General features: G+C 46.0%; 2 protein-coding genes across 9 annotated transcripts in view; one reads left to right on the top strand and one right to left on the bottom strand.

Annotated features, from left to right (window-relative positions):
• GOLPH3 (golgi phosphoprotein 3) overlaps positions 1-4,863 on the top strand; it is a 38,915-nt gene extending 34,052 nt beyond the window's left edge. The window contains 2 exon segments of the mRNA XM_045848343.1: positions 2,993-3,291; positions 3,293-4,863. Coding sequence (XP_045704299.1) covers positions 2,993-3,291; positions 3,293-3,418 — 425 coding nt within the window. The 3' untranslated portion in view covers positions 3,419-4,863.
• Positions 4,864-13,748: 8,885 nt separating this feature from the next.
• PDZD2 (PDZ domain containing 2) overlaps positions 13,749-16,661 on the bottom strand; it is a 325,503-nt gene continuing 322,590 nt past the window's right edge. For all 8 annotated transcript variants that reach the window (XM_045847727.1, XM_045847729.1, XM_045847730.1 and 5 more), the window contains one exon: positions 13,749-16,610. In XM_045847727.1, coding sequence (XP_045703683.1) covers positions 16,444-16,610 — 167 coding nt within the window. In that variant the 3' untranslated portion in view covers positions 13,749-16,443. The remainder of the gene's footprint in view (positions 16,611-16,661) is intronic.

The raw sequence follows: 16,661 nt of genomic DNA, 5'->3' as shown, positions 1-16,661 counted from the left end.
ATAGAGTAAGAGGTAGAGCCTTAGGTATTTGACAGAGTGGGGCGACTCACATTGCTGTGTTGTGGCAATGTATGTGGAGGAAGGGCCCGAGAGGGAACAGTGCCACTTGCTCACCTCTTGGCTGGCTTTCGGTCACTTCATCTGCTACCCAGAAGCAAATTGGGCCCTTGTGATGTTGATTCCCGGGTGGGTGGTTTTGTGTACATTCTAGGGTCCTGTGAGTCTTTCCAACGAACTCCCCTGTGAGCTGGGAATTTCTCCCACCATTACAACCCCGATAGGTTTTTATAGTCGGAGATTTTTGAGGCTTTATTTCCCATTGCTGGAATGCTGGGCTGTGTGGTCTGTCTTGTTCCCCAGTTGTTCCTCCTGGTGTTTTTGACGCAAATGTGGGACCGCCCGATCCACCAGCTGCCGCCTTGCCCACCCTGGTCCTCTGGCCAGTGCCTTGCTGTGAGTCCTCTCCACCTGGCTGCCCATCTCCACCCCTCCTACTGGTCTGGGTGAATGTGCTGCTTCTTTAACTCCTTGGTTGTTGGACTTCCATACAGTTTGCTTTTCTGGTGGTTCTGGTTATTTGTTGTTTTCAAATTTGTTGTGCTTTTGGTTATGAGAGGAGGCAACAAAGTATACCTCCCTACGCCTCCATCTTGGCCAGAAGTCTAATTATTACAGTGTTATTGACTCTATTGTCTATGCTATACTGGACAACCCCAAGACTTATTTTATAATTGGCAATTTGTACATCTTAATTTCACCCAAGCCCCCAGTATGACCTGGCATCTCATGAATACATATGTACTCTGTTTCTATGAGTTTGTTTCTGTTTAGTTTGTATGTTTACTTTGTTTTTTAGATTCCACATGTAAGTAAAATCATATGGTATTTGTCTTTCTCTCACTGACTGACTTTGCTTAGCATAATACCCTGTAGGTCCATCTGTGTTGTCACAAATGGCAAGATTTCAGTATTTTTTATGGCTGAGTAATAATCCATTTTATGTATGTACCACATCTTTATTTATCTATTAATAGACACTTAGGTTGCCTCCATCTCTTGACTATCTAAATAATCTTGTAGTGAACATAGGGTTATATACAATCTTTTGAATTAGCGTTTTAGATTTCTTCAGATATGCACCCACAAGTGGAATTGCTGTGTCATATGCTAGTTCCATTTTAAATTTTTTTGAGGAACCTCCATACTGTTTTCTCTAGTGGTTGCACCAATTTACAGTTCCACCCACAGTTCACAGGGTTCCCATGTCTCCGCATCCTCGCCAGCTCTTGCTGTTTGTTGGTTTATTAATGATAGCCGTTCCGATGTGTGAGGTGTTATCTCACTGTGGTTTTGATTTGCATTTTCCTGATGATTAGTGATATTGAGCATCTTTTCATGTATCTGTTGATCATCTGTGTGTTCTTTTTGGAGAAATATCTGTTTATATCTCTGTCCATATTTTAATTGGATTATTTGTTGGTTTTTGTATGTATGTGTTAAGTTGGTGTTAAGTTCTTTGCATATTTTGGGTGTTAACCCTTTATCGAATGTATCATTGACTAATGTGTTCTTCTAGTCTGTAGGTTGTTTTTTGTTTGGTTGACAGTTTCCTTTGCAATGCAAAATTTTTTAGTTTGATATGGTCCCATTTGTTTATTTTTTCTTTCCCGGGCCTGGGGAGACATATCCAAAAACAATGTTATTACTAAGAGCGATGTCCGAGTTTACTGCATACATTTTCTTCTAGGAGTTTGATGGTTTCAGGCCTTTCATCCACTTGGAGTTTTTGTATGTGATGTACCTTTAAGTGGTCTAGTTTCACTGCTTGTGCCCAGCCTGGGGCTTTCTGGTAGGAGCTATAAGGTGACCTGCAGTTGGTTGCTGCTTATGCTGGGCCTAGAGCTGCTTGGGAGTGGCTATTCTGCAAACCAAGTCTGGCTGCCACTTGTTGGGCTTGGGACCCTTTGGTGGGCTCCATGATGTGAGCCGGGGCCAGCTGCCACTTTTGCAGGGTTTGTGGCTGCTTAGTTGGAGCTGTGTTCCAAGACAAGACTGCTTGCTGCCTATGCCAGGCTTGGGGCTACTTGGTGGTAGTTACAGTGCAAGTTGAAACCTGTTGCTGTTTGTTTCATACTTGAGGTTGCTTAGCTAGCTGAGGACAGCCACAGCTTTTTGGGGGTTTGTGGATCTTTAAGAGAATTTAGGAAAGTCTACAGCATAAGCTGAAGCAGGTTGCCTGCTGGGAGGAGCTGCCAGAAGAACGTCTGCTGGGCACCCCTGTTGGGTGGGGTGGGTGGGGTCTCAGGGAATTGCCTGGGCAGGACCACTGGTGTTCACTAGGGTAATGGAGAGCTAAGATTTGGGCCTTCCTCTGCTGGACTAGCTGGGTGCGGGGAGGGCTCAGTAAAGGAGCACTGGCAGCCTGGGAGGGAATAGCTCCTACCCTGCCTCTGTGGCGCTTTTCCTTGCAGCTTAGTCAGTTTAGTTTCTTCGTCTGTCTGCAGTGCTTTTGGAACTGTGGCCCTTCACTGGAGCCCAGCGGAGTGACTTTGTTTTAGCGAGCCTGCGTGCCAGCTCTCGGCAGGAATGCCCGGGACTCCTGCAGCCCTTGTTCTCAGTTGCATGCAGTTCCTGCTGATTCACAGCCAGATGTTAGGGGGACTCCTTCCCACCACTGGTGCCCAGGGCTGAGGAGCCCCAGTGGGGCTGAGGCTCCTGCTCCTTGACACCTCCACAGCACCCATGGGTGAGGTCACATCACCCATTTCACGTCTCTGCCCCTCCTGCCAGTCCCGTAGTGGCTTCTTTATGTCCTTAGTCATAGCATTTAAGTTCAGTGAGTCTTCAGGTGGTTCTCAATCATTGTGGTTTTATAATTTAGTTGTATTTTTGCTTTAGTCACAGGAGGAGGCAGGCACAGTGTTTACCTACTTGGACATCTTGACTGGAAGTCAATACCTGTCATTTCTAACTACTTAAATCTTTTATTTAGGTGAAACTTGGAATCCATTGAAACTTCATTATCAGTTAAGAAATGTGCGGGAACGATTAGCTAAAAACCTGGTAGAAAAGGGCGTGCTGACGACCGAGAAACAGAACTTCCTGCTCTTCGACATGACGACGCATCCGCTCACCAACAACAACATCAAGCAGCGCCTCATCAAGAAGGTGCAGGAAGCCGTCCTCGACAAGTGGGTGAACGACCCCCACCGCATGGACAAGCGCCTGCTGGCCCTCATTTACCTGGCCCACGCCTCCGACGTGCTGGAGAACGCTTTTGCTCCCCTCCTGGGACGAGCAGTACGACTTGGCCACCAAGAGAGTGCGGCAGCTCCTCGACTTGGACCCCGAGGTGGAGTGCCTGAAGGCCAGCACCAGCGAGGTCCTGTGGGCGGTGGTGGCGGCGTTCACCAAGTAGCCCCGCCCAGAGCGGCGTGTCCTCCGGTCTCTGTGCGCCGGCTGCTTCCATCCCCTGGACTTCTGACTTTCTGCCGTTTGTACTCCCCTACACTAACATTGGCTTTTGTTTTCTAAAACAATAGGAGATTATTTTTTTTTTAATGTACGCAGGATTCTGCTGGTACGAGAGGCCTTCCTCTTTCTGTTTTAAAAGAAGTTTTACTGCCATATTGGCATTCCATTCTCACTCTTGCCTGTTTTGAGTTTCTGATGTGCTTTGACTTTCAAAGTACCTCCAGTCCGGTCACAGGTACACCTTTGGATTACCTCAGGTTGAGTTTCCCCATGTGCATGTGTACATCTCACAGTCTGCCTATGTATGGTTCACATAGAAATCACAAAAAGGCCTTTAATTTACCAAAGGTAAAAAACTGTATGTATTAGCACATTTTATACATAGACCTCAGTTGAGATGTATACTTAGTAAAATTATTTTTAAAATTTAAACAACATAGTAAATAATACAAACTGCCCCTTGAATTTTGCTTCTCATGAAAATCTGTTATACTATTTGTTATAATTTTAATTATGAAATCATACATGTCCAGTTGTTTCACAAAGCCAGTTTGGGATGGGCTACATTCCGGGGATGCTGTATATAGTTTGAATTATATATAAATTACCCCTTCTCCTGGCCTCCATCTTAGCATTTTGCAAGATTTAATCAGTTTTATACCTGGTGCCCCTCACTTCCCTTGTTATTATTTGAGGGCAAAATAGACCTCTTATCATTGAGGGAGAAAGAGGTGTGTCTGATTGGTGCGGAGATTCTTTGAGCTGTGCCATTCATGACACTCTTCTGCAATTTTTTTGCTCTTGTTGTTTTATCATTTCTATAGGGAAGAGGCTTGTGACCAGTACTAATCTTGAGTACAGTATTTTTGTTTGTTGATCACAAGTTACATTAATGTCTTCTCTTAAATCTCGTTCATTCACTTACACTTTCTTTAAAGAAGAAATCAAATATCACTTATAGCAGATGTTGCATGTAAATTGTTAGCAAGTAAAGGACTAAGGTCAGATGATTAAGAGTTATAATAGAAAGCTCTGCTATGTTTTAATTTTTATATACAATTATGACAATTAGCACATTATAAAAATATAAACCTTTGATTTTTAAAGTTTATTTTTACTATTTCTTTATCACTTTATTATATACCACAATTCGTTTCATAAATGTAAATACTATATAGTGAACAAATTAAATGTCAAATTTTTTATTACCATAGTTCATGTCAATAGTGAGGCTTCAGGTATGTAGAGATTTTTTTTTTTTTTTTTTGTTAAAATTCAATGCAAAAGTGCTAGATTGTGTATAACTTCAGATTTGAATTTTAAGATATTCTCTAATATGTATACTATGTTTTTATCTGAAGTAATAAATAAACTATCATCTTGAAAGTGCCTGAATTAGAGCAAGCATGTTATTTGTATTTCTGTATTCTGAGTTTTCTTGGTGATGAAGTTTTACTTACCCTTGTGTAGCGTGGTAATAATTTAATGCAAGCTCTTCTGAAAGAGCCAGATAGTAAATGTTTTTAGGCTTTAGGCCGTTTATGGTATCTGGTGCACCCCTGGGCTCTGCTGAATGAAAGTCGTAGACAGCGCAGATCAGTGGGTGAGGCTGTGTTCTCACGAACCTCAGTTACAGAAACGGCAGCTGTTCACGGGCAGCTGCTTGCCAGTCCTCGTTCTGACGCCTGGGAGAAGACGGGTTTCCTCCCCAGCAAAACAACCTCCTTCGCCACCAAAAATGACACTACTGCTGGTGAGTATAGAAAGTATTCGTTTATAGTTTCTTCCCATAAAATGGATACTGGAAACTGATACCTGTATCGGAATTATTTTTCAGGTGAAGATTTATTGTTTTATCCTTGACAAGATTCTAGAAGTTACGGCTGTTTCTCAGGGAGCCTTAATTTCAGCAGCGTCAGGATCCGCGGGCAAGGGCGAAGGCCTGGCCTGCGCTGCGTCAGCCAGCGTCGTGTGGGGCTCCGCTCCGGCGCTGTTTCTGTGGGCAGAGGAAGCGCCGTGCGGCCTGGAGGGAAGGCTTATCCAGAACTCTTGCCCCTGTGAAACGCTGCTGCTTGCCGTCCTCTTCCAAGCATGGACGGTGTGTGTGACTCTGTGGAAATGCCGTGTGTGGTAGAAACGGTGTTCTCACAGGTTCTTGCCACTTGGGTCAAAAGCCTTCCGATCCGAGAATCAGGCAGTGAATTTTAATATAAAACTTAGATAAAGATCTGTTGTGCAAAGAATTAGTTGCTATGGCTTTTTGACTAATGTTTTTTATTTGATGTGTATTCCTTAAAATAAAATGATCTGGAACAGTGTTCTAGAAGAAGGGAGAAAGGAAACGTACTGAACGCATGTTCTGTGCATGGTGAAGCATTTTATGCCTTGTTTTGACCTCCCTGAACCCCAATTACTATCTTCATTGAATGAAGAACAGGCTCGGAGAGGATGATGTGCCCAGTCCACATTATCTGGTAAGCGTTTGAGCTTTACATCCTGAAGTGACTGAGGAATAGTAATGGCATTCAAAGACAGTTTATCCTTTCTTATGTGGGCACCAGGCGGGGGTTTCTCTTCTCTAACAGACAAAACAGAGTAGTAGGCAGGCACGCAAAAAATGACCGTGCTCGTGCAAAATAACTGATAAAAAGGACATCCCTGTTTTACTCCACTGTCTTGGTATAACTCACATAACTTATTTTTTAGGGATAAAGAAGTTGACTAATTCTGTATGTTCTCAGAAGAAAAAAAGCATTGCTCGGTGTCCAGTGGCTGGCCATGGAAGCCCCCCGGCCTGCTGCAGTGGGACTGCCCAGTGGTCTTGAAACATGTTCCGTCGCTGGGTTCTTCCCGTTGTGTGTGCACAGATGGGTCCCGTGCTCTTGTCAGGTAGACCACGCCTTTGAATTTGGGTATCACCCGAGAGACAGTGAAAGAGGCTGGTGTCTGGCCAGTTCAGTGGCAGTATTGGACCAATGGGTAATGACATCCAGCCCGTAACTGCCAGGCGGGCGTGGCCACTTTTGCCCCAGGAGCATGAAAACCTTCCGTCATCAGTCTGGGAGGTGTTTATTTTTTGTGAAGTTCAGTTCTGACTTCATGGCCTCTCCGTCTTCTATTCACTTCCTATATATTGCCGTGATATTGTCCTGTTTCACTTTCATTCAAATCAAGGTGACCGAGAGACAGCCTGAGGTAATTTCCAGTTCATCACGGCCCGTCGGGTCCCAGAGTGCTGTACCTGGCCCTTGTAAGTTCTGCACAACTGTCACATGATCTTTAATGGTGCCAGCAAGGTGGCGTTGATATCCATGATCTTGCAGGCCGTCCTTCAAAGGGTGGTGGGTGGTAACGTCGTTCCTGTCGGTGTGCACGTGTTCCCGGCCCCACGGTGGAGTGGTGGGGGCGATCACCTCTGATGGCCGGTGGTGCCCGGGGACTCCCATTAGCATCGTAGCGTGATGGTGTGCGGTGTGCTTCTTGTGCTTTCAGGATAAGCACACAGCACACAGCACTCTTTCTAACCAGTTTTGGCTTCATTATGTAACTTTGTTAAATCTCCTATTAATGGACATTCGGATTAGTCTCATGGTTTTCATTATTGTTGCAGACAGTATTTTAACGTGCATATATCTTCATATTTGTCTGACGTCTGTAGGAGGAATTAATGGAAATGAATTTGTTCCAACCGTATGTCTTGAACATGTCCAAGATAAACCCAGATTGATCTGCGAGACTCGTGTGCACTTGCACGTCCATCAGTGACGTGCGTGCTGGTTTCCCCACCCCCGGCTGGTACTGTAGAGGGTCTGCCCGACAGGCCTTTGCCAGGCCAATGGGAGAGAGTGACCAGTTCATTGTAATTGTTGGGGGGGGGGGTTTGGTTATCGTTGATTGTCCTTATTGGTGATTGGCATTTTATTTGCTCTCAGTTACCTCTTTGTGTTTGTTCAGTGTTCTAATGGACATCTTTCTGTGAATTGATTCGTCAGGACTTCTCATGTATTACGGATATGAACCCTGTGTCTGTGATGCACTGGGCTTTCCCCAGCCTTCCACGTTGACATGTGGTAAGTTTTTTTTAACATTCAGTAGAATGTCAGATTCTGTGTTGAGCATGGACTTTGTGGAGACCTTAACTGTTCTGCTAAAGTCATCTGTGTGGTATTCAGATTTGGGGTGTGTATATATATGTCATAAAAATTGTGGGGGGTATGATTAATGAAAACAAGTACAAAAATCATACACACAAATGTATATCGTATGAGTACACATGTATATAAGCATTCCATGTAATTTTTACAAGTAAAACACAAATAGAAGATCCCATAAACACATGCAGGGGCTGATGAATTATTGTAAGGCAGATATGTGTGCAGCCGTCACCCAGGTCAAGGGGTGGAACTTGTCAGCTGGCTGTCCAGAAGCTCTTCAAGGCCTCCTTCCAGTTCCCGTCTCCTGGTCCCAACCCAGGGTACGGCTCTTACAGCTTTGTTCTCTCTCATTTCTTTTTTCATTTGTCATGTGGTTGTACGTTTCTCCTAATTTATAGGTTCTCCCCCCCCCCCCACCTCTTGTTTATTCCCTTGCTTAATATTTGTTGATGAAATTGGATCACTTGTCCCGAGTTTTCCCAAGTTTGGATTTTGCTGAGGGCACCTACACGTAGTTTAGTGTGCTTTCCTGACTTCCGTCCTCCCCGGGAGCTGGTCACTGGACCTCGAGGCCGCAGCAGAGGCCGGTTTGTTGCGTAGCCAGCACCGTTCCCTGGACAGTTCCCTGGCCAGCGCTTCCGTCCGGAAGGAAGCACGTCTCCTCGCTCTGCTTCTGAGGTGTGAGCAGCCTTGCTGCTCGGTGCCTAGACCCGTGATTTACTGGGGTGCAGGGGGGCGATGTTTTAATTCTTGTCAGTTTTCCTTGATCGGCTAGAATTTTGCTATAAAGAACTTAAAGAATTTTGCCTACCTTTATGTAGCTTTTAGTACAATTTGTAGAGGAAAGGTGGGATACATTCTAACCCTAAATTATTATTAAATACACAATAACCCTAGCATTCACCAAAGGTGACTGATTAGTTTTTTTAAATATTATGAATTTGTGAAAATAGAAATTGTTTTATCATTAGTTTTCTTCATGAATACAACCAGGATTCTCTATGTGGAAAAGTGAAGACACAGCTTTAAGATGGAAGATATAAAAACCTTATCGTTCTACGTTTGAATAGGAAGTATCAGTGTAAACTTAGGAGGTATTTCATTTTTTTCCCTTTTTATTGCACAAAATATGTAATATGAAACTCACCATTTTAGCCATTTTTTAGTGTGCAGTTCAGTGCCGCCACTTTTTGTAGTTGCGCTGCACCTGCGTTGTGAGGACAGTGTCATCACACGCTGGAGTCTGTCCCTTTTAATCGTCTTAGCTCTTCAAATAAATCCACACTTACTAAATCCACACTTGCTAATTTGTCAGGATCTTCCGGAAGGGCATGTGCGCACAGCATCCCCTGAGTTGGTGTGCAGGTGACAGTTTACCTTCCGCCTTTTATTTGAAAGTCAGTTTGGATGAAATTCTTGGCTCACATTTTTTTTTTTTCAAAGTATCTTACGTTCTTTTTGTCATAAAGCACGACTGTCAAAGTCTGATTAAAATATTTATTTTCTTTCCCACATAAATGCCTTAATCTTTTTGCTTGAAGCCCACGGGATTTTCCCCCCAATTTTTTCCTGGTGCTGCTGGGGTGCGTTTTGGTTGTGGTTTTGGTGGTTCTGGGATAGAACGTGGTGTGTTCTTTCAATATATAGTATCAAATCTTGTATTCTCTGGAAGCAAGGGAGGGAGGTGGATTTGGAGGGGGTGGGGGGAGGGTTGGGGAGAAAATATGGATAACTGTAATTGAACAACAATAAAAAAACAAAAAATAAAAATAAAATAATAAAACCTTTTTATTTTCATTTTCAAGAAAATTGAAGTTTTAGCACTTGTTCTGTTCCTTTGTTTAGGTTCTCTCCTTTGGGGACTGCTGTTAGTTACACAGCGTCCAGCAGGAGTGTCTGCGTGAGTGGGGCTGGGAGGGTGATAATGCGGGTGTAACAATGTACAGTTTTAACCTGAACATTTCACCTAAAATGTCATATGGTATGCTTGGGTGTGGTGTTATGTTACAGAATTACGTGCTTACGATTTTGTAGTAAAAGATTTTGTAATAAAAAAGGGGGCATTATTTGTGCCAGACCCTGTATCTCTTCTGTATTTGTCAGCTTTGCTTGGGTTCTTTTCTCTATTACTGATCTTTAAACATTTTACCCTTTTTATCTTAAAACATTATTGTGTTTGTTCACTGTGAATGATCTTTTAGTTTAGTCTTTTTTGAAATTGTTTTTCTCTGAGTTTTAATGCCCAATTTTTAATTTTTTCTAATTTCAGTTTGTATTATTCACATTTTCTTGATATACTTTAATTAAATTTGAGGTATTATGGTTTTCATTGGTTTCTTGGGCACACCTTCCTGATGTGCCTTTGCTGTCTGGAGGGAGTGTATTTGCTTCTCACGCGCCTTTTTCTGTGTGTGGGGTTTGAACCAGATCATCTTCTGTTGCCCCTGTTTACAGGAAATTACCTTTCCTGTTCTAGGAGGAGGGGCAGGTGGGTCGGGGCAGGTGGGTCAGGGCAGCTTTTCCCACTGTGTTGACTCTCTGGACCTCTCTCCTGTTTCGGTGGAGTGGACAGAAACACGACAGCTTCCTCTCGGAGATCTGGTTCTGCTCCCCTTTGCCTGCGCCCTGTTCTTCTCGATCACGGATGTTCTTGTCCCACTCAGTTCGGATTCTGTTCTTGAAATGTCTCCTCGGTGCGGGAATCGGCAGGTCTGTTCTGAGAGTACGTGACGTGCGTCGGCCCTTCCTGCCTTCCTGTGGGAACCCGCACACTCGCCCACTGTGCGCAGGTGAGAAAACTAGTCCAGCCCCCACCGCCTTCTCTGAGCTCCTGCTGATTGTGGAGTGGGGAGTGGAGCGGGGGTTTTGGGGCTGTGAGATGCAGTCACTTCCTCCTGCGTGGCCTTGCACAGATCCTGATACCCGATTGCTCTTTTTGGTAGTTTTTCTCTGCCTATTTGTATATCTTGGGGGTGTGGGGATTACACACTAAGTTTTGTTGTAGATGTTTACCAAGGTTTTTCTGTACTAGTTGCTTGTGTGTGTGTGTGTGTGTGTGTGGCAGTGGCAGTGTAGGGAGCAAGGAATGCTGGGAGACGAGATTTGAGAGCTGGGTCACTGTTCCGCCCTCTGGCTCGAATCTGCTGCGATGGCCCCCACTGGTCTGCATGTAGTTTGGTTAATTTATGAGTCTGTGGCTTTATAATAAAGCTTCTGAATTTACCGTCATACCCACTTGATGATTCAAACAATATATTTGGCTTTTTAGATGTTTTTTTGTCTTCCTTTCTTGTTTTTACATCTGTGACCACTCTGGAACTTTATTTTGTCGTCAGGACTTTATTTGGTTGCAAGGGATTCAGCTTTCCCCCATGCCTGCCCCCACCCCGCTGGCCACCCCCAAATACCTAGCCGGTGTTTCCAGAACCAGTGACTGAATAGCCATGTTTTCTGCCACCGATTTAGAGCGTTCCCTTTGAATTCAGAAATACTATATATGCTTATATTTGGCCCTTTTCCCAGTGGTTTGCCCACTCAGTTCTGTGGAGGAGGAGCCACTATTTTAATTACGGGCATCTCTGATGGTGTGACGATAGGGCTGGTCCCACTCCTACTGTGCTTTTTCGAAATTCTTCTGGCTGTTTTCACCTGTGGAGCAAACGGACTTTAGAATAATTTTGTCGGGTTAAAAAATTCTTTTGAGGTGATGGTTGGACTTACATTACACTTACAAGCTGGTCTGGGGATATTGGAATCTTTATAGTATTGAGTTATCCTATTCACGGGTAAGCTGTATCTCCCCGTTTGTTTCAGTTACTTTTGTTATGTCTCTTAATGCATCCTTTTTTTAGGTTTGCCAGCCCTTGCTAAGGTTACATATATCTTTCCATCGCTGTTGTGATTCAGTGTTTTTTGCCATCTGTGTTCCGTTGGTTATTATTTATATATGGGAAAGCTCTTGTTTTGGTGAATAATTTGATAGCTACCTTACTGAATTCTAATATTTTAATAATTTTTAAATTGATGTGCTTATGTTCATATCGGCTTAACTATGTCATGTGCAAGTTATGATACTTTTGTTTCTTTTCACTGTTTATACCTCTCTTTAGAAATTTTGCCTAATTGTGTTGGCTTGTACCTTCAGAACATATGTTACTCAACAGTAACAATGGTGAACATCTTTTTCGTGTGTTCCTGACTTTAATGAGAGTGATTCTGGGGCTTTTCCAGGCTTTTAAAACTGTTTACTGGTATCTTTCACAATGTTTTTTCTCTTTTGTCCTACTGATCTGATGAACTACATTTTGGATTTACCTTCTAGCCATTTCATACCTTCCTGAAAATAGCATCACTGAGGCTAGGGATTGGCCAAACCTGATTGTTCAGTGGGAGGTGCGGGGGAGGGTTTTATCAAGCCTGCCCTTGGGCCCAGTACTGGTTGGGGGTGGACCGTGTAGAGCTCTGGGGGTGAGCGCTGTTCAGTGCCTCCCCCAGGATGCAAGAGGAGAGTTGGACGCAGGCTGATGGTCCCCTTCGCTCAGACCCTCAGCGGCTTTGGCCGCGTGGACTTCAGAAGGGGTGCGGTGCTCGCTGGGTCCTCCTAGCGGGTGACCGGTGGCCACTGATCGCTCAGGGAGTCAGATTAGCTCTTTGTCCCGGGGTCCTGTGTGGTGGGGGCTCCCCTCAGCTCAGACCCTCCCTCAGCCCTCACCTGCTACTCCTCTGACCTGCCTTGGCTGACCAGGTGCCTGGAGCAATTAAAGCTACCCCACCCCCGTGTTCAACCTCCCCTCCCAGGTGCTGTTCTGAGGAGGGGAAGCAGCTCCAGCTCCAGTGCTCCCGGCTTCTTCTGGGGCCCGCCTTCCCCTCTGCCTGCGCTCCTCGGAACTCCTCCACAGCACCTTTGCGCTCCCCCATCCGGAGGGCACCAGATCCCACTTCATTGTTCTCCTTCAGTTTGGTCTCGGGGCCTGTTGTACGTGGGTTGCAGTTCCTCCGTGAACAGAGAACTGGTTTGTGGCTGTTTCCGGACTGGATTAAAACTCTCCTTTTTCTCTTTGTCTTTATTTCATTGGGTTTTTGAGAGGCTCCCCTAGCCGAAAGCTCTGTTCTAGTAGGGCCAATCAGAATCTGACTTTGGGGGGATAGAGGGAAAACCAGGCAGACGGCCTGGGAGGGAGTGGGGCCACCGTTAAGACAAGAGCATTCGTAAACCTCTAAGTCGGGAAATGGGGTGAGGCAGCCAGTTGGTGGCCAGGAGTGGGGTCTGCAGGAGTGGGCCCACGAACAGTGGCGGTATCCCGTGGCTCGAGGCCCATCAGGAGGACCCACGGGCCCCGAGTCCCTCTGGGTTCTGAGGTGTGGTCACAGGCTGGGTCCCGTTCTTGGATTTCGGTGAGATTTCATCCTGCCTTCTTAATTGGGCTGCTTCCGGTTGGTGTCTGCATCTTAAAACCGAAAGAACCCAAATAAGTAGATGCTTTTTGTTTTACTCCATGAAGTAGGATCCCAGATCATCCAAGTATTCTGGGAGGAGGTGAGTGGGGCGGGCTTTTGAGGAAAATGAAGAGCGCGGTCACTGTGAAGGACGAGAGAAGACACTGACAAGGAAACGCCTGCCAGGTGGCGCGGAGTGCCCATCTGAGGCTGGAAACCAGGAATTTATAGCAGCCCCGCTCTGTGTGGTGGTGGGTTTTCTCGGGGACCGGGCATGTAGAAACCAAGCAGCAGGCTGGTTGCTTGGCTCCGGGGTTTAGTTGGGGTGAGGAGCTGAGCCCACGGGCAGGGGACAGTTGCACTCGCCCTGGCGGCGAGTCTAAGGAGAGTTGGGGGTGAAGGGGGGGAGAGTTGACAGTTGTGAGAGGGCTGGTTGCAGGGGGAGCCGAGAGGCAGTGAGAGGAAGAGGAAGGGGAGGGAGGTCCGGACGGTCGGGAGGGCGTGGTGTTGGCTCTGAAGGTTTCGAAGGCAGTACATTGAGTGCGATTCTGAGTGCGGCTGTGGGAAGGAGCGGCTGACTTGATGTTCTGGTGCCTCTGCGCCTCTCACCCACCTAGATAATAATTTAGGTAATGTATTACTTTGACCTTTTAAATGGTTATTCTGTAGATGCAAAGCTAGAAAAACTAGTAAGCAGAGTGTTTATTTTTTTAAAATTACTTACAAAAGGTTGTTTACAGAGATGTGGGTTTACATAACAGTGACAACATTTTAAAATGTACAGGCTATTTCATATTATTGCACTTAACTCTTTAATAATATAAGGCATTTTTATTTTACATAAATAAAGAATCATGTATATCATACAACAGGTGTGGCGCCAGTTAGGTCAAACAGAGTTACATGAGATGTGTGTGGCAGAACGGAGACGAACTCGACCTACTCCACCCGTCACGGTCTACCCTGGAACTATGACTTACGTAGCATAACACACACTTACCCTCATAGCTTATTGCGAACGACCAACCAGTCAAAAACCAAAACAATGAGCGTTTCAGTGGGACAATACCATTAGTGTTCACTGCAGGAAGTGTGGGAATTCATTAGACTAATTAGAAACACTAGTCATGCCTCGAACACGGAAGACAAATAAGTAGCTCTCTATCATCTTAGGGTCAAAAACGGTTTCGCTTCTGCTTGCTCCCTTATGTTCCCGCTGTCTGCCAGGGAATCCTTCCGGCGAGATCTACGAGAGATGGCTGATGCCCTGGACAGAGTCTGGTGAGCCAGACGTCCGCCCATGCGGTGCGAGCGAGGGGCAGACACTCTCGAGGGAGACCCCCACTCCCGCCCCGCTCGGCACCGCCCCGGAAGCCCTGCCTGGTCACAGGGGACGGCCCTGCTCAGCAGCACAGCTGGAGCGTGGAGGCTGAGAGAGAGTTTGCAGCGTTGACTTCGGAGAGTCTCGTGTCAAAGAAAACAAACCACAAAACTGACCCCCCAGAGACTTGAAAACAACCTAGCATGCACCTTGCACTGAAGTTCTATAGTAGCCTACGTGGAATTCTAGTGAAAAGTAGAAGCTAAATTAACCAGGCCTCTGCTAATTCCTGTACTACATTTCCGTTTGTATAGCCTGTTAAAAAAAAATGAGAAATGGAGGCTCACACCAAGCAGATATTTCGCTCCCATCTCAGACGCCCCTCTGGGCCAGGTGCACAGAGGTTTACTGGGATCAGTCGCGCAGAAACATGGTGGACAGAGGTGATGGCTCAAGTGCCTCCGTGATTGGGGCTGTAAGGACCCGAGTTCCTCCTCTAAGCCATGGACCCCAGCTGCAGGTCAGTTAAAGACGCTCCAACATGAAACCTTAGCGTCGTGATGTGCACAGGTGTGCAGTCCCACCTGTACTCCCTGAACTCAGTCAGCTAGCCTGTGCCCCACCCTGAGGATCTGGATCGTAACTACACAGTCCTGCTCCTTTACCTTGAAAGAGGGACTTGCTCTTGTTCTCCATTCTCCTCCTCACTACTCTTTGGTGAATGAAGCTGATGAGAAGTACGAGGGGGAGAAAAGCCAATTTTGTGACAAGGAACAGCACCGACGAAGATCCTGCTTTGAAAGGAGAGCAGCTGGGACAAGTTTCACAAGCAGCGTGAGTCACAATGGTGTTCTGTAAGACAGCAGCTGGGCAAAAGGAAGACTTTGCAAAACAGACAAAAATAGCAAAAACTTCAGTCACTGCAGAGGTATGTCATTACACCCAGGTCAGCAAAAGTGATCCAATGCTTAGAAAACAGCCCCATTTTTTTTTAAAGCTTGCTGGGAAGGGGAAAGAACGCAAAAAAAAGTCCCTTGCAAGAATTATCTTAAGCTCCTGTATTTGGATTGTAAATATAATGCCTATGTTTATAAATCCAAGGACACTAAAAAGGTATTTGATCTCTAAAAATTGAACTTACTGGTTGGAGTACATAAAATACAGGCATAGAAACCCAGAGACTGCAGCGGTTCCGCCTGCTCCTGTGTTGGCCAGTCTTGAACTCGTGCTTGAATTCAAGGCCGGTTCCAAACTGGATACAAGGTGCTTTCAGAGCTGGAACTTCCTGCTCACCGTAAGCAGCAAAGTTCATGGCTATCGAGTGCAGTTCATCAGAACTGCGTTTCTGTAAAAGAGCCTTACGACCTACACTCCTCCTAGGTTACGACCAGCACTTCGCGGCGCTCAGTGACCCACTGAGCTGTGCTCTGCATCCACACATTGCACATTACACTCACTAAAAAACACCACTTCCTGGATTCTGCTTTTTCCTTTTTGGATAATTCCTGAGCTCAGCCTAACCATTAGGTCATAATTGATTCTTATATATATGTATATATTTTTAAGTCTCCTTTTCAGGGTAACATACAGACCACGGCTCTCTCCACTGAACGTGCCTGAAGCTTGGTTACTTAGGAAATTATGTAAATCCAGAGTCTGTTCAGTCATGACAGCTGTGCGGCCCTCCGACTCTGCAGGCTCCCCAGCTGCGCGGGTGGGGTATGTGGGGAGAGGTGGCGGAAGGGGAACAAAGGCCCAGCTGGGTGTTGGGGGGAGGGCGTCGGGCCACATCTGTAGCCCCACCAGGAAAAGTGAAAGCTGGGGGCCCAGCACCGGGACACAACGGACCCTCCTGGCCTGGGTGGAAAGCTTCCAGAGTCGAGCTTCATCTGTCGGTAACAATGTGGAGATTTTTGGAGTCCTTGCCCGCGCCAGCGTTCCTCTGCTGTTTCGGGAGGCTGCGGCGTCAAGAAGTCAGTCTGATTTGCTAGGGTCCGGAGGGAACAGAGGAAAGGTGATTCTTGTCCAGAACTGGGAGCGTCACTGCTCGCGCTGGTTTCATGAAGAATTCCTGTGCTTCCTGATCACTAGCTGCACGGGTCCCTCCGGGACAGACTTCATGATGTTCCAGGCGTCGAAGTGCAGGAGCCCGACCAGGGGTCTCCCGTTAATGGCAAGGATTTCATCCCCGGCTTCTATGGTTCCGGCTTGTTCGGCTGCACCGCCTGGGGGGGGGGCGGGGGCACACAGGACAAGGCTTGGTACTGTCATAGCGT

This window comes from Phyllostomus hastatus, unplaced genomic scaffold (genome assembly GCF_019186645.2).
Source record: "Phyllostomus hastatus isolate PE091 unplaced genomic scaffold, TTU_PhHast_1.1 phas_contig_58, whole genome shotgun sequence".
Classification (NCBI taxonomy): domain Eukaryota; kingdom Metazoa; phylum Chordata; class Mammalia; order Chiroptera; family Phyllostomidae; genus Phyllostomus; species Phyllostomus hastatus.
The sequence above is the reverse complement of the archived record's forward strand: the minus strand, read 5'-3'. Positions and strand labels throughout refer to the sequence as shown.